The 18,532-nt window shown below is 31.7% G+C and overlaps 1 protein-coding gene across 1 annotated transcript in view; it reads left to right on the top strand.

The window, feature by feature from the left end:
• Nucleotides 1-18,515, top strand: part of LOC126744383 (ectopic P granules protein 5 homolog) — a 52,701-nt gene extending 34,186 nt beyond the window's left edge. The window contains exons 22-34 of the mRNA XM_050451761.1: nt 2,168-2,327; nt 2,389-2,545; nt 2,598-2,760; nt 4,004-4,230; nt 4,282-4,509; nt 4,571-4,731; nt 6,119-6,462; nt 10,497-10,669; nt 10,849-11,103; nt 11,167-11,380; nt 11,430-11,642; nt 13,027-13,240; nt 18,296-18,515. Of these exons, the coding sequence (XP_050307718.1) occupies nt 2,168-2,327; nt 2,389-2,545; nt 2,598-2,760; nt 4,004-4,230; nt 4,282-4,509; nt 4,571-4,731; nt 6,119-6,462; nt 10,497-10,669; nt 10,849-11,103; nt 11,167-11,380; nt 11,430-11,642; nt 13,027-13,240; nt 18,296-18,397 (2,611 nt within the window). The 3' untranslated portion in view covers nt 18,398-18,515. The remainder of the gene's footprint in view (nt 1-2,167; nt 2,328-2,388; nt 2,546-2,597; nt 2,761-4,003; nt 4,231-4,281; nt 4,510-4,570; nt 4,732-6,118; nt 6,463-10,496; nt 10,670-10,848; nt 11,104-11,166; nt 11,381-11,429; nt 11,643-13,026; nt 13,241-18,295) is intronic.
• The last annotated feature ends 17 nt before the right edge of the window (nt 18,516-18,532 follow it).

The raw sequence follows: 18,532 nt of genomic DNA, 5'->3' as shown, positions 1-18,532 counted from the left end.
GGACTATAAAGGCGGTAATATCACTGGAACATCAGTCAATAATAAGTCTCTAGCTTCCTCGGCATTTACTTTTATGATTACAAGTGTGTGTTCCAGCTTTAAGGAAGTAGTTCACATAGCTCCCATCTTCAAAATTACATCAGACATACTTCATAATTTTATTAAGACAATTATTAAAAATTTAGGGGAGATTGGGTACATAGTTTTTTTTTTATAAGCGATAATAATGCCATTAACGGGAAAGCCATGAGTCATTTTTCAACTTCAGACCAACTTAGCATTGTTTATCCTCATCCCATAGATAATCAGAGACCATTATTTTACCTATTTGACACAGTTCACTTCCTTAAATTTGTATTTAATAATTGGCTTAACTCTAAACCAGACCAAAAATTTTATTTTCCTGATTTTAACACTTCTAAGAAAAAATGTGCTTCTTTTTCTGCAATTAAAAAACTACATGAACTGGAGTATGATAAGCTTTTTAAGCTTTTGAAGTCAATATATGTATTTATGTGTATATAATAACATTTTTTACTACTTAATGGTATAAAAAAATTATTATAAATACCTAAATACATATGTTGAATTTTGGCGCAGATGTAGGGGAGTTGGGAGTCTCTATTTAAGATTACACCATGATATTTAACCTGACATTCAACCAGAACTAAAACATACCTTTGAATGTTTCCTGAAGTCTATTCTATTCCTAGCATTTTTTAAAATAAGCCAAATATAGAGATATTAGCATATGAAATCCCTTGGTTTTTAAAAATCGGTGGCCCACATCGATGACATCACGCGCCAAGCACTAAGGCCTTGTCTTTGAGTAGGTTTTGGCTACCACCACAATGGACATAAAAATACAATTTTCAGGTTACTTCTTAAAAAAAATTACATATAAGCACTATAAAATTATAGGACAAAAAACATTATATATTAGGAAAAAAAAACAAAAAATGAATTACAATTTCAGACAAACTTACAGTTACCTAAACCTAATATTATAATTCGGATTTTAATTTGCTAATGGACGCATTAAATATATCAAGTTCTGACTGATTTGTATGTGATATCATTCTATTAAGAGGAAACAGGTGACCATACGAGGTTCGATGGTCACTTTCGTTCATTTTGTCTCAGATTAACCACAGAGTCATAAAGGTTTAAACGGGATTACATATCAAAATTAAATTATCGTTTTTATCGTTTTTATCGTTTTTATCGTTCGTCCCCATAGCTAATATGTTTCTTAGAAATGAAAAAAAATGTAACCAATATATTGCAAATACTTTTCTTAAATATGCTTGATTTTTTCTACGTAGGTCAAATAATAAGGGTAAAATAGTTTTTTTAGGTATATATGTTAGTAAACTCAATGTGGTAATTAAAACATATCATTGAATCAAAATAGACTCGAAGGTCTCTGGCCATATCGATGTTTTTACAATATATTGAGCAATCTTGTAGGAGTTTAACACTAGGTTTTTTTCTTCTTGAAATTTGAATATACTGACATTTTTGAAAGTTAAGATGTCATTTTGAAGATTTTGTACTGCTGGCTATTATATTACTTCCCACGTATTTCGTATATCACTTCTTGATTCGAATCTCTTTTCTTTATAATATTTATTTTTTTATTATTCTATTTCTTAGGTTTTAGGTAGTCGTTTTTAGCTCTTAGTATATTGTCGGGATATTTCTTACCCTTCCGGTTCTGTTTTGTGGAGCAATTTATATGCTGCCTTATTTTGTTTATGATTTTAGCCTGAAATAGTAAGAAAACAAATTCAGGCATTTGAGGTAAAAATTTACATCTTCCAGAAGTCCAAAAAAAAAAAAGTGCAACTGCCTGGAAAAGTGACAAATTATTTTTCTCTTTGACGTAATTTTTTCCTGTTTCCAGGCATTCAAGGTTTTACCTACGAAATGACGCAGAAACTCCTTCGAATTGCGCTTAAACACCATTCGGAAGTGGTTTTATTGTGACGCTTAATATCCCTAGGGATCAAACGTTTATTGGTTTCTCCCCCTCAAAATTTCATGTAGGATAAAAGAGATTAACATTTAAAAAAAACATTCGATTCCTTTTGTTGCTTTTAAAATTTAAATTAAGGCCCTTCGATTAATTGTAGACCCGTTACCTATGTTAATTTTAAATTTACAGATTGCTCCAGTGGATATTAAAAAAACCAACTTTAGGCGCATATATCGCTCCATATTTCTTGCCCAACAACAGCGGCACTTCAAATATGCTACTGATGTACTCAACTATAACCAAAGAAATGTCCAAGAACTACGATGTTATTGTTGCTCTAATTTCACGGGTGAGAATGTTGGCTAAGTGCTATTTTATAGTCTTATCTTCGGGATTTTTTTGAATTCCAGTTTGATATGGACAAATGGTTACGTGAAAAAACTCCTTATCTAAGCCAAAGGTCGCAACTGATCGACAATATCGTATATGCCCTGAGTGCTTTGGGATATGACCCTCCGGTCGACTCTTTAACTCTCCATGGGCTTTACCGGAAACATTTGGTTACCGGTAAGTCACTCTAGTTATGTTTCAATTTTTTGTCACTTTTTTTGGTTTATAGTATTTGAATTTCAATTTCCCGAACACTACGGTGAAATTTTACTGCAACTACTAAAAGCTAGCAATGGTTCGACGGAGAGTAGTCTGATAGCCGAATCTGTATGGATGGATGTTCTGAATTCTCTGGCTAAACCAGCTAAAATTCAACTCAAAGCACCTTTAAGGTAAGTTTTCTTGATAAAATCTCTCTTGTTATGACGAATTTATAGTCAGTTACTTAATTGTTCAGTATTACGTCAATATTTTGGTAAATATCAATTTAGAAAATTCTATATCATATGCCCAATTATTGAAAACAACAAGAAAAAAACAGACTTATTCAATCTTAGTCTAATTTTTCTTAAAAACAATTATTTGCTTGAGGTGTAATAGATTTTTTATAGGCCCAGGAGCTGAGGTTTTATCTATCGACCTCTGAGTCCTCGTTTTTCTTTTCAACCTTTTATTTTAGCTATTTATTGAATTAAAATTAAATTAAATTTTTTCCTAACTTTAATTTTCAAAAGCAAATACCTCCTCTCGGTAACTTCCTAGGATCGCATTGTTCAAGAAAACGTTTCAGGAAATAGTTGTTCAGTTTTGACTTCAAATTTAATGGTGACGCCAAGGTCATCTTAAAGTCAACATTTTACATTCAGATGTGTGTTTAACCTTGGGGTCTAAATGATCCTTTAGAGTTAAACGATAATTGGCATTTTTTATTCCGGAATGCTATGAAGTTGCGCCCTTTCTAATAGCTTATTAATTAATGGTGGTAGTTATTCTAAATAATCTAAAGATCCTACAGAAAAAAGTTAACGACGAAATTAATAACAATAAGATTTAAATTAACTTAACATAATAGCAACCAAAAGACGCAGAACTGCGCATTTTTCAAATTAATTGATAATTGGAAATATATCATATTCATGTATTTTAAAACAAATAAAATACAAATATTACTTTTAAAGTTTGTAATTGTTACTCAAAGGCTACAAGGTTCATCATTATTTTATTTACTAACAGTTACTTTTATTCTTTGCAATTTCAATAAAAAATAAGGTTAAGTAGGATATTGAAAAGAAGAACGAGCTTTTTTAGAGGTCGATAAGTAAAACCGCAGCTCCTGGGCATATAAAAAATCTATTATACCTTAAGTAAGTTATTGTATTTAATAAAATTATTTGACTTGAGATTGAATTAAATATAACGAAAGGTAAGTTTAAAGATTTAAGTTCGTATTTCGTCTAAATAAGTGATTTCTTCTTCTTTTCAATACTTGAGATACTATTTTTTAAAATGATTTTTACTAAAAATGTGTGTTTTAATGACCAACAAAGTAGGTAACTAATTATGAATAACGTCACAACAATATCGATTTTACTGTATATGTAAATAATTACAAACTGAACTGGAATCTTATTTTAGAGATCAATTGAGGTATTACGCTCAAAAGCAACAGATGCTCTCCGGCCAGGAGTTTTTCGCAACGGCCGATTTGTTAGCGAGACATTTCACCCAAGAAAGATTCAATTATGGCATTTACGGGTTATATCCCAAGTGTCGAAGTTACATCGACGTGTTCGTTTTGCTTCTAGGCATGACCGGACACGGTGTTATCATTAGTATGCTGAATTCTCATCCTGGCTTATTAGGTAGGACATTATTTTTCTGGAGAACATTATTCCCATTCTGGATTTTTCTAGGTGATAAAATATGTGAAAAAATTTGGCCCTACATAAGAGAAATGTACGCGCCATGGCTCGTACCGTATTCGATGAATAACTTAAAAGACAACATGGCGACGTGGATTCAACAGTTGGCCGACGATAGATCCACTTTATTACCTTGGATTCCCTCCGATACCGAATTGGCCCAAAAGATGATCAAGAACTTATGCGAGTGTATTCACTTTGTGCTGGACACTTTACCAGGTACAGTAAAACAAAACTAATGCTAATAACGTGATGGCAATTAATGTTTTATTGTTTATAGCATCGTTTAATATTCTCAGTTTTTTATGGCAATGGTATGTTACGTCTTTCGCGCATAACTCGGTTAAGGATCATGTTTTAGTACCGATACACGCAGAATTCACCGGTTTGCCATGGAGTAAATTTTGGCCCTCACTGGTAGATTTAGAAATGATGTTAAAGGTAACAGTAAGACTCTTACGGCCGTTTGCACCACTAACTTAGAATATCCTTAGCTTAAGTGACACGTAAGTGTAAACCTAAATCTAAACCTTAAGCCATAGATATTCTTTGATTTAAGTAAAAATTTAGTAATTATAAGCTCAAAATGAAATACTTTTGGAATAGTTGTTGGAAGAAGACAAGTAATTGTGTTAGTTTCCAACATGAATATTTAAATTAAAGACCTGTTATTTGACGATGATGGGATAGCTCCAAGAATTCCTATAAAAATATATCAACCAGCGGATTATTTCCGTAAATTTATTAGAAAACCAAATCTGATTATGGGTATATTACTAAAGCACTATAAATTTGACATATTAGATATTCTTCTCAAAACATTATGAATACAACTTTTAAATTTATTATATCAAAAAGGCCAAATTTGGGAGTTTTGCTTTTACTTTCTTATGTCAAATTCATAGATTAAACAGTAAATTAATAACCTATTTGTGTTTATTAAAAAAAACATACCATATTTTATAAAATTGACCAAAGCAGTTTTAAGTTATTATAATAAAAAATGATTTTTTATTGTGTATTGAAATTCAGTTGTGAAATTATCTGTACATCAAAATAACTACTTGTTTAGCAATTCGTTTAATTTTGCCTTTTTTATCTTAATTTCTAAGAGTTTCTTGTTGTCCTTGGGCTTCTATATTCACTAGTTCTGCTTCAAAGCATTCTTGTTTTTTCAAGCATTTTTGCATAGGATTTATTCAAATACCAATCTTTTTGGTGTTTATTCTTCTTAATCATTACAAAAAAAAATAATAATGAGTTCTCAAAGAACACATTGTGTTTTTCATAAACATATTCGGAAGTTTTATTATTATGCATACCCGCTTATTCAATATGCATTTATTGCACTCTCTTCGGTTCATTTTCACTATAATTGTGCTTTTCCTGTACTTGAGGTTCCTCTTCTGTAATAATGACATTAAAGCTAAATATTCCTTATTATCTTCAAATAGATTTGTGGGCACTGTTTTTTAATTGATATAACCTGAGTTTAGTCCTTTAACACAATTAGTTTTCGGTATAAATATTCCTCCTCCAGTTTTATTTAATTCTTTCTTTTCCTCAGCAACTTGTTGCTTTACAGTTTTTATTTTTTAAATATTTTCGTATTTGTTCAAATTGTCTTTTGTTTCCAGAGTTGGTGGCTTTTACTCGTTGGTCACAACAATGTATTAACTATTAGCAACAAAACAACAGCTCTTAACAATGTTGTCAAACTTTTAAGATACTTTGTTTAAAAGTATAACTCAGTTATTACCAAGGGTGGTGCAAACGATCGTTAGATATGTTTCTATCTTTTTTTAACATTTACATAATTTTTTTTTAGGTGATAGACCAATATTTACCGGAATGCCACTCGTTCCTGGGCACCATATTCCTCTCTGTACCCTGGCTGAATTGGATAAACAGCTTCACCGACGCCCCATTGCAAATTAAACCGCGGATATATAGTGTCTTTTTAAATTTATTGGTAAAACTCTCCATAGAACCGAATATTCGTAAGAATAACTTGGAAAAGGCCAGGAGCATCATTATACAGGCGGAAAACTTCGATTGGGCCATTTTGGATCCCGCGGTGTGTCAACACGTGATGGATTGGGCGGTGATGTCTTTTAATAGCGGCGTCATTTTTAAAACTGACGTTTTGGATTTGGATTATCGATTGTTGCAGTAAGTTATTTATTGTGAAGTTTGTCAACGTTCCTTAATACATGCTAAAACGGATTTTTGAAATAATAGTATGATTACTTAGTTATATCAACTATTCTATAAATATTCCGAAATAAATTAAATATAATTTAAATTCCAGGCTCACCTAAACATAATTTTAAGCAATATTTCTTCGTTTTAAACAATGACATGCGATTTGAACTTGCCTTGCAAATGTCCACGTTCCCGAAATATTCCCTGGATATTCGAAACATTATATTTAAAATAACGAATAATTTCACAGTTATAAGTCAGGAGGGAAAAAAATTATGCTCAAGCGATTTCGGTTCCTTGACCCTCTTCCCTATTCCAAACTTGTGTATAAAACCTGTTATCGCAAAATGTTAAAATCGTACTTCAGGGTTTTGGAATCATTTTTAGCTTTTCAAGCAAGTCTTTTCTTAAATTCCTTGGATATCTTGACTAGTTTTTAAAATTTTCCCTGGATTTTAAATAAATATTTAAATGTTTCAAGCCTTTGGAGTGATTCTCAATTTTATTCCGGATATTTAAGGTTATTCTAATTCTTCTCTGGAACGTAAAGTGTTTTTTAATATCTTCTGTACATATCAAGGTAATTTTTTACATCTTCAGACTTTTGAAGTAACTTCTATTTTATAATATACGTTTATTACGCCAAAAATACAAATTACTTAAATTAAGATAAAATTGAGTACACATAGAAACTTTAGAGCTAATGAACGGTTTAATCACAGAAGCTGCACAATTTTGTAGCTTGTTAGTGATCAGTGCGGTAATAAAATATTTTGTCACAGTTTGGTAATTGTTAGTCACTTTTATCATTAAAGTCACAGCTTGATAATTTATAAGGTAGTTCATGTTTATGTCATGAAAGTATCATATATATATATATATATATATATATATATATATATTTTCTAATGTCAGTCAATACAGGGTGTCCCGAAATTACATCGCAATATTTTACCAGCCGCATCTTTGTCTAAAAATAAGACAAAAAGTTCATATACAGGAATCTTGAAAAGTTAATCGTTGTCATGTTACAGGGTGTTTTATAATTCCTATTGAAGATGGTTTTTTGTTAATATTTTCGAAACGCCTGGTCGTTATTTTTCGAAAATTTTATCGTATACTACTGTTATTGTTACTATCTGATTTTATAACAATTTATGCAAAAATGTATACAGGGTCGCTTAAAATTAGTGGTCAGCAAAGATAAAAATATCTTAATTTTTTTTCTGGTTATTTTTTAATTATTTGGATAGCAAAATGAAAAAGAACCAACATTTTTACATTAAAAAGGTACTCTTGCCTTATTTCGTTGGAAACCTCCGGTTTTAAGAAAAATAATTATTAAGTTTTAAGTTAATCATGACTTGGTATTGAAAAGGTAACTATGTATAAAATAAAAAATAGTAGTTGGCAGTGCTTGTTGACAATTTGTTTATTGCTTAAATTTTGTTTGATGTTTTGATTGGCATTTTACTTATTTAAATTTACTTTGGTAAAGTTAAATAGTTCTTTGTGTAAATTATTTCTTTAAAACTATGCATAGATTTACGAATCAAGAGTTGGGCGATATGCATTTTGTGTATGGTTTGTGTAGTGGCAGCTCCTTAGCTGCTCCCCGTAAATATCGCCGAAGATTTTCCCTCAGACGAATTCTAGATCGTCAAGTTTTTGTTAACGTGTAACTTGTGATGTGACTTGTGAAAATGGAAGTTTTCTAATAGCTCGTGGACAAGGCTTAAACTATTTTGAGAAAAATCCTGGAACAAGCATCAGAACAGTGTCATGAGCCATACATATCCTCTGCTCAATAGTAATTATTAAAAAAAAAAATACTCCCGACATAGGTACTAATAAAAATTAAAAAATATTTTTTAGATAGGAAGAATGGTAAGAATCCAAAGCTTACATCCCTATCATAATCAAAGAGTTAAAGAGTTGGTACCAGACGATTTTGCGCTGAGGGTCCAATTTTGCAAATGGATAATTAACAACCCAAACTTAGTCTCTTTTATTTTATGGACTGACGAAGCTACCTTCACTAGAAATGATTCGTTTAATATGCATAATATTCATGTTTGGGCAGATGATAATCCGAGAGCGGCGGGATTAATCGGGGACCAACTTATTGGCCCGATAGAGATACCCAACCTTCTTACCTCTGAAAACTATTTAAATATGCTGGAACAGAATCTGGGGCAGCTTTTGGAGGACGTTCCTCTTAACATACGACAGAATTTAATATTTTAGGTTATTTATTTTCGTTTTTTTTTTCTTAGCTAATAAGTTAATTGTTTTAATTTTTCTCAATTATTTACAATTTTGAAATAAAATTTTAAACAAAGCAAACAATGTTTGATCTTAAAATTAAGTATTTGTAATAGTCTTATGTTATACCTGATGATTTATAACATACCATTTAATTTTATTCGACGTGGTCAAAAATACTTTATCAAGTGTATTTATTCAAAAACGGGCGTTCCTATCGAAATAAGAGAGGAGTACCTTTTTATGTAAAAATGTTGGTTCTTTTTAACTTTACTATCCAAATAATTAAAAAGTAACGAGAAAAAAAGTTATCACATTTTTATCTTTGCTGACGACTAGTTTTAAACGACCCTGTATACATTTTAGTATAAACTTTTTACCAAATCAGTTAGTAGCAATAACAGTATTATACGATAAAAATTTCGAAAAGTAACGCCCAGTCGTTTCAAAAATATTAACAAAAAACCATCTTCAATAGGAATTATAAAACACCCTGTAACATGAAAACGATTCACTTTTCGATATTCCTGTATATGAAGTTTTTATCTTATTTTTAGACAAAGGTGCGGCTGATTAAATATTGCGATGTAATTTCAAGACACCCTGTATTGGTTGTTAATTAATGTATGGAAATAATACTGGAACCGCATTTTAACTGCAGATTTGAAACTTTTTTCTTTTATATTTTCTTGTAAAACGTTAGGCAGCAAATTAAAAGATTTTGGAGATATTTAACCAAAATATCGTTAACCAATACTGACCATGTGGATTTATTCCATTCAAGTATTTCAAGCCTTTGAAATAAATGTTAATATTATTCCAGGCATTTGAGGCTTTTTCAAATATATTTCTATATTGTGTAGTCGTGTCTTAAACTCTTTGGATATTTTGATACATTTTTTTAAATTTTCCATGGATTTTAATTAATTTTTTAGATGCTTCAAGCATTTGAAATGATTCTCAATTTTATTCTAGGTATTTGAGGTTATTAAAAGTAGTTTCTGTGATACCAGAACCGTTTTCTTAAGTCTTCCGTACATTTCCGTACATACTTTGAAATAAATTGTAATTTTATTCCAGGCAATTGAGTTTGGAATTTCTCTTTTGCTTGTAAGGATCTTGACGTAATTTTTTACGTGTTTCATTCCTTTGAAATGAAGTTTTATTTTATTCCAGGCATTGTATGCCATTTCTGAGTTTCGATCTGGTATATGAAGCCTTTTTTTTAATTTTTTGGATTTTTTGTTTAATTTTTGTACATTTTCTAGGAATTTAATGTAATTTTTTAGATCTTTCAAGTATTTGCAATGAATTTCCATTTTATTCCAGGTATTTCAATTTATTCTAAGTTCTTATTATGTATAAGTCTTTTCTCTATTGGGTTTACCATTATCTTAAATCTTCTGTACATTTTGAAGAAATAATGTTACCGTTGAAATAATTTTTATTTTCATTCCAGGGGTCATTTGAAGCATTTTCTCCACATTATTCTGTTTTTTAATTCCATAGTTTTTAATTCCGGGGTTCGAATATTCAACTTTCATCTCTTCAGCTGATTTCACACCTTTTGGCATTCTATTTCTTATAACAATACTCAAATATTAATCAAAAGTTTAGTCGTAGTAGGAAAAAGATAGGTGTAGTAAAATTATATGATTCCTGACATGTTGGTGAATGGGCGGATGTAATTTTGGACTAGTGAATTTCTAATTGAACTAAAATCAACTTTATTTCAGTTTTTTAAAAGTCGTCTCGGGATATAATAATACTTGGACCGAACTCTCACCGGACCTGATGCGCAAACGACAAATTTACGTAAAATCTCACCTAAAACTGCTCTCGGTTTTCGTCAGTAAACACAAACAAATGCGCAGCTTAAATGAAGAAAACGTTTGTCGGATAGTCAACAGTAAGTAAATTTATATTTTCAATTTCTCAATAGTTACCCATAAAGTATATGTAAAGTACGACAGTAACATTCACATTGTACCATATTCTCTAGTCATATATATATATATATCACCATATTCTATTTTTTAGTCAGTTACATTTTAGTCCTATCACGTGAATAACTCTACTATATTTCAGAATATCTTCACGATTTCGATACGGTGGTAACATCTTCAGAAGAAATGGAGGTCCTACTAAAAGAAATTTTATCGGTAATAAACGTCGCGGAGATATCGACTATATCGTTCAAAGTGGTACAGAAATGGATCGAAAACAAAACCTCCGGTGCGGTAATAAATGCTCTCTTAAAAACTATAGGGTCTTCGGTCGTTGACTATAAATATTTGGCGGTTTTATGCGAACTGACGCTTACCAGTTATTTTAATAGAAACGGTAACTATTCTGTTTTAGTTACTAATGATTTTTTTTTATTAATTAATTAATTTATTAATGTAGTGATAGAAAATACTTTGGATGAACCCACGTGGAAAGTGGCCACCGAACTGACTGAAATCACCGCAATGAAACCAATCGAACTAGAACAAGTTTTAATAGAAGAAGGAGCAATTTTAACGTTAAACGTTATACTGCTGCAAAGGTTGCAAAGGAACAGTTATAGGGAGGGTCTTTTGAACCATTACATTGGCTGTGTTGAAAAAATTAAAATAAGGTACGTTCTGATTCAATAAAATATAAAATTGCTTAAAGCCTGTTTACAGGGAACCTTTGGAGTCGAAAATACCACTGTTATGGAGCAGCATCCTGAATTTAGGTTTAGAATATAGTGCCAAGGACGAACCGACTGCTGGAGCGTTACTGTATCGATTCGCCAAAGTTTTGCTGCAAATTTCCGAGGAAAATGGCTCGGGCAATTGGGGAAGGGGATTGCTGAACGCTATCGGTTTAAGTAAAAGCGAAAGTGCGAGTCTTAGGTAAGAGGATATCTTATGACCTCTGATATAAATTAAAATGATATATATGAGTTTTTATTTCAAGCTGTTGTCAACAGTGATTTTTCCACACATTTACGGACATTTCTACTTTTTTAATGCAGATGAGAGCAAATGATTTTCTCTAAGCTATTTGGGAGTTATTTCAGAATGCCAATTTCTTCTGTGCAGGTTCTGTCCAGACAGTTAAAATATTTTCTGCCTTAGTCCAGGCTCTCAAAGTCAATTTTTTATTTGTTCTAGGTACAAGACAAAGTTTCCGATTTCTTTAAGCAGTCATTTCTATGCATTTCCCTATCCTCAGGGTAGCACTCAACTCCAATTGCCTTGAATGATTGAAGGCTTAGGTGCAAGAATATGAAACTTTCTTGTGGGCAAGTTGAGGTCATTTCTCTTTGAAGTATGAAATAATTCCTAATATTTGGACCTCTATCCTCTATTACAAGGTTCTGATTTATTTTTCCTACTACAATTTGACAACTAAAACTTTATCACTAATATTGCAGTAACGTGCAGATCGCTTGATTGAGTTTTTTGTTTCGAATTGAAACACTGAGCGTTTCATGATGATTCACTTTAGAGTTAAGTTGTTTTATATTTAAGAATTTACAAACATGCTTAAATTTGACAAAAACTCTTATTCTAAATCTTTATTAGTGGGTCCAAAACGTAGGATGATAAAATTATCTATAAAAGATTTAGCCACCGTCACTTGCTAAATTGCATTGAATTGTAAGTACATAATATGTGAATTAGTTGGTGATAGTCCAACAATGTTTTAAATGCTTTTCTTTGAATACAAAACGTCATTTGCAACGGTTCTTTGTTTAAATTATGATGTTTGCACCTTTGACAAAAGTCACGTTTTCTTATAAATTTCATAAGTGTCATATTTTTTTCAAATTCACTTGTAGGTAGCAGATGAAAGTCATTTAAAATTAGCTGCCTTAATCCTTTACTTGTTATAACTTGGGCATCGTGGAATGTAGTGAAATGAAACAGATTTTAATTTTTCCAAGCTGTTTTTTTGAAGCATTTAAGGTAATTTATTATTCTTATCCTTCAGTTTAATTAATGCATCACTGAAACCAATTCTGTTTGTTCCAGGCAATTAAAGTAATTCCTACCGTATTCCACGTTCCCAATGTCAATTTTGACTTGTTCCAGGAAACTCTAATCAATTTTTAATTGCTTTTATGCAATTAAAACGAATCTGTTTATAAGTTATTCCAGATACTGGAAATCCGTAGGTACTCCTGATTTTTGACCTTCTTTCTTACCATTGAAGCTTCTATATAAGTCCCACATCATCCCGTAATAAATGATTACTATTTATATACGTTGATCGCTATTCTCTTATTTGTAGCTTTAGATTTATATGTCGAGCAATGGCCGGATATATCCTGGCCCAACTTCCGGAAATGAAAGTTTTCCCGCAAAAAATCCGAATAACCCCGAACGCCCCTTCGGCCGTCGGTACCCCCGGGGGCAACGTGGAATGTACCAAGGTGCTACTTGGACTTGACTTTCATCAGTCCCAGGGAAAGATTAAAGATGTCGCTGCTGTTGCTCTAAGCAAGGTAAGATTTAATATGTAATACGCTTTTATTGGGCTAAAGGGAAGGAAGTAAGTGATTTTCTAGATAATGCGATCTTGACGACTAGATTGCCCAGGAATATATTACCAATATGTTTTTGGAATGTACTGAGAATCTTCTGCCAGAGAAATTTCTGATAAATAAACTAGAATTTAATTATTAGACGATTAAATTGAATTTATGTATCAAAAAAATCACTGGATCTTGAAAGACAAAACTGGTTTTATCTCAGAAATTGTCAGAGCCTCAAAAATGGTTAATATATAAAATTATTCCTTGCTGCTTCTCTGAGTTAAAAGTCCGTTTAAGTATTTCCACTTATTTTCAAATGATCCTTAAGAGGATTATTCACCCATAAATTTCTGTTTCCTGAATAACTTTTTTATTTTACAATATTTTTTAATGCGGTTTTCACTAATGAAATGTACATATTTTTGTCAAGAGTTGATAGGTGCCAGTTTTTCAAATTTCTAAAATTTTGATTTTTTATTTAAAAACCAAAAAGATAAATAAAAAAACCTTTCCATACGTCTCTAGATACATCGATTTTAGAAACATTATATTAGAAAACCATTTCAAAAAAAATAATAATAAACCTTTGAGAATGGAAATACAAAATTCAGGCATTTTTCTTATAATTTCTTGAACCGCCGATAAGTTTAGTATCATATGGCAACAACGCACGGCCGGGCTAGCATGAATCAAATCAAAAAACGCGCGACGCTTGTTCGGCCCGATCTGTGCAAGCGACTGTATCGGCTACTGGTCAACAGCAATAATTCAATATTATGCAAAATTGAAATGTTGATTGGCATTTCACTTAGAAGTATTTTATTGCGAAGGTGTTCCAATTTTCTGCACGTTGTTCTTTATACTATTAGGTTTTTTATGTTTATTTATAAGAAATGGGAAAAAGAAAAGAAGGAAAGTCAAAAGTTTATTATTCTAAACGAAAAAGTAGGAAGCCAAAAAAGGATCAGTTTAGGCCTAGAATGGCTGCAAATATGGAATAAGAATGCCACATTGCTTTTACTATTTATATATAAATGAAAATAAATGATTCATTTTGGAAAGATAATGATTATGTAATAAAATAAAAATGATAGAAAAATAAAGATTTTTTATTTTAAATGTCTACTGCCTCTACAGGCTAGATAACAATCATAGATCCTAGGTATAATAGAGGCATGAAAATTCGAAACCCATCTAGAACTTGAGCTGTAAATGACAATTTTTGTATTACATTTGTTTGGTTTTTCTAATTTCATTAGAATATGCCACTTCGTTGTATTATAATTTTCATTTTTGTATACTTACTTATATAACTGTTTAATATTGTCTTATATTTTATACAGTTTGTTCTAAAACATGTACCTACGTCATTATAAGTACACACAACATCCATAAACACAAAAAAAATAAGTGTAATCTAATGTAACGAGTTTAAAACTGAGACACACATTTTTTTTAAATTAATTGAACTTGGGGTTTATTTTATGCCCCTTTGATGAAGCTCACGCGTATGTCATAATTTATTTTTTGTATTCTGATTGCTAAGAACTGTTTAAGAAGGCATATTTAAAGGTGAATAACATTAAAAGAAATTAATATTTATTTATTTTTTTATTTCATTTTGACGAGAGCTGTATATACAGGGTGGCTAAACGAAAACGAAACGGCTATGTCGGGCTCGTAAAAATTTTAAAAAGAAAACGCTCGAACCCGTCAATTTAGATTACCACGAGGAAACATTTTCAAAGTATAATACCACCCCTATCTGTCATCCCTTAGCCAGGGTGGAACTAACCTCAAGAATTTTAAATGGAATAGTGGCTTGTAAAACTTGGAAAACTTGTATTAAATGTTGGGTGTTTGGAAACTGTATTAAATCGCAATTCTTTATCGACCTATTAATTTATAACAATCATACATAAACACTAGTCCAACAAATACTGAAAATGGCCATCGTTATAAGCTATGCAATAATACAGATTTATATATACCGGGTGGTGCGTCGCCGAGCGAAACATAAGAAAACCCATGTAAATTTTAAGGGGGTAAATTATTGGCTTCCCTGTACATTATATAGAAAAAATTTAAAATAACTTTTTGAAGAGACCAATCTAGCAAAGCCTTGTGCAAAGTTTCAAAAAATTTTAATAAGCTAATCTTGAATTATTCAGTTAAATGTAATTGCAAAATTAGCAAATTTTCAGTTCAGGAAAAACCAAACGGGCACCAGTAAAGTGAATATTGTCACTGACGTGAGGAAAAGTGTCAATAAATCAGTGACAGTCGATATTTGAAAACAAGTATGAATTATTCAATCGACGAAAAAATATCCATAATTAATTAAGTGGCATTATGCGGGAAACAGTTTTAGAGTAGTATCTGAAAAGTTTTCAGTTTATTTCCCCACCAAGCCCATTCCGTCCATTTCAGCTATTAAACGTGTTGTCAATGAGTCCAAAGGTACCGTAATAAATAATTGTAAATGTTCAACTCAGGATCCCGAAGAAAGAGAGAACAGAGATCTTAATATTCTATTGAGTGTGGAGGAAAACAAGATGGTTAGTACGAAGGTTCTTGGGCAAGAGGTCAATAAACATCATACAACGGTATTGCGCACAAAAAACACAAATATTATTCGTATAAATTCGAAAAACATCAAGAGTTGCAGGAAGGAGATGAAGAGCGAAGAATGGCATTTTGTTTTGAAATGATGGAAAGAGCAAATAATGATAGGAATTTTTTTTAAATATTTGTTATCAATGAATGTACATTTACCCTCAACAATGAACCAAATGTTCAGCATAACTGCATTAAATGTTAAAATAGTCAATAGTTTGAGAACCGCTAAAGTCCTTTAAACTATTTATAGCCGTAAAGAGAATCAAAAGACCTTTCAAAAGAAGCTATAACTCGACGCACTATTCCATTTATAACAAATTTAAAGGATAGTAAGACATTTTTGAGGATAGTTCCACCCTAGCTAAGGAATGACAGATGGAGGTGGTATTATACTCTGAAAATGTTTCCTCCTGGTAATCTAAATCACACTTGTCCGAGCGTTTGATGAGCTCGACATGGCCGCTGTTTCGGTTAGCCCCCCTGTAATATATACAGTGTATCCCAAAATTTATTCTTCATAAATAAATTCTAAATTCATTTAAAATTCAGGGGTGTGTTCGAAAACGCTCGGACCCGTCGATTTTTATTTCAAGTTGCGCATTTTTGTACGTGAAGTTTATATATGCAGGGTTGCTCAAAAATAAATTACGACCATCAACTTAATTTTTTCAAATGAAAGCATCTTTTTTTATTTCATTTTTGAATTTCGCGTGGAAACTTAACGTATGTTTCATGCATCATGTCCTATACCTAAAGTCAACAGTTATCGAAAAAAAGACGACCAAACATTAATATTGAAGTTCACCTTACGAGTCACCTTACCTCTGAGATTTTTTATATAGAGCAAAATTCTATTCATTCGTGTTTTTTTATTGTTGGCTGGGTCCCTTTTTCTTTGAACAAACTTTAACGGGACAAGTGTATCTCGATTTTCTCCAATTTGAATTAGTTCCAGCATTATTAGCTTTATTTCCAAATCCATTGAACCCAGACTATCCTGACAAAGAACTAATTTTCCAGCAAGATGGCGCTCCTCCACACTATGCTGCCACTGTGCGTACATTTTTGGATAAAACCTTTCCCAATCGGTGGATAGGAAGGAGAGGACCCATCGAATGGCCTGCTAGGTCACCTGCCCTAACATCAATGGACTTTTTTTTGTGGGGATACCTCAAGTCGAAGGTATTTGTTAATAGGCCAAATAATCTAGACGACTTGAAAGAGAGAATTCGCAGAAAAGTGGGTGCCATAACTCCGGAAATCATTGAATGTGCAACGAGACTTTATTATATTGTCAAGCCGTGAATGGCAACCATTTTGAACATTTAACTTAATTTTTGTTCTTTTTTTATTTGTTACAGGAATCGTCTTTTTTTTGATAACTGTTGACTTTAGGTATAGGACATCATGCATAAAACATACGTAGAATTCCACGCGAAATTCACAGATGAAATAAAAAAAAGGTGCTTTTATTTGAAAAAATGAAGTTGATGGTCGTAATTTATTTTTGAGCAACCCTATATATACAAACTTCACGTACAAAAATGCGCAGCTTAAAATAAAAATCGACGGGTCACACCCCTGAATTTTAAATGAATTTAGACATAACTTTTGGGATGCACTGTATATATATAATAGTGTTAGGCATATTTGGAAATGAGATAATTTCTTTTTTCGATCTATAGGGTTGCTTCTACCCTTTTTTGACGGAAGTCACTCACATGTCTCTAATTTATTATTTATATCTTAATTACTAAAAACTGTTTTAGGTACATATATTTGAAAGTGAGACAAAATTATAAACATTTTTATATCTCATTCCTTCTCTCCCTAAATTTGTGATACTAATACCCTCCTATATAAAAGCATTTTTTATGAATAAATTAAATCCGTTAATTTGAATAGTGAATAAACTGTATTACTAGAGGAACATGAGGATATTTTTATTTTCTTTACTGAGACAAACCTCGTGAAATACCAAAATACGCGTGCGACTTATTTGTTAGTAAACGCAAAAAAAGTCCAACTGCATGCAAACTAAAAAATGCACGAATCGGTTCCTCCCGATGAATCTCGCTGGTAACATTGACCCGTCTGCTGCGAGACGAACAGTATTCTGCTTTGCTTTAGCGATGCGTTGTTGCCAAATGCTCACCTTCCCGATAAAGCGCGTTAAATCCATTTCAGACAAAGTCACGTGCTGATGATTGCTCTTAAGAAACTGTGAAATTTAGTAAAAAAGTGACTCGAAAACTCGAGTTTTCACATAGAATTCATCTGCAGAATATCCCTTGTTACATAGTAAAAGAATCACAAAAAAAAATCAAATAGCTTTCAATGTATTCTAACCTCAAACCTAGTGTTGCAGGACAATTTTCTTACTAATTCGACTCTTTTAAATTTCAGATCCAAGATCCAAGTAACTCGTTGCACAACGCAAACTCGTTCCTGTGGATGCTAATCAGACAGTTTTATATTAAGCCCTATTTGAGGAATATTGACGACTAGCATCGGTTTATGACATTTATTAAATCACTATATGCAATCTTATTTGTTAAGCGTACTCTCTGTGATGATTTGTTCCAAAAAGTTTTATTTAGGTATATAAAAACGGTTTGTATGTTTTTTTTTGTTATTTCATTT

Source organism: Anthonomus grandis, chromosome 14, assembly GCF_022605725.1.
Source record: "Anthonomus grandis grandis chromosome 14, icAntGran1.3, whole genome shotgun sequence".
NCBI classification, from domain to species: Eukaryota; Metazoa; Arthropoda; class Insecta; order Coleoptera; family Curculionidae; genus Anthonomus; species Anthonomus grandis.
Note: the sequence above shows the minus strand (reverse complement) of the source record. Positions and strands in the feature narration are given on the sequence as shown.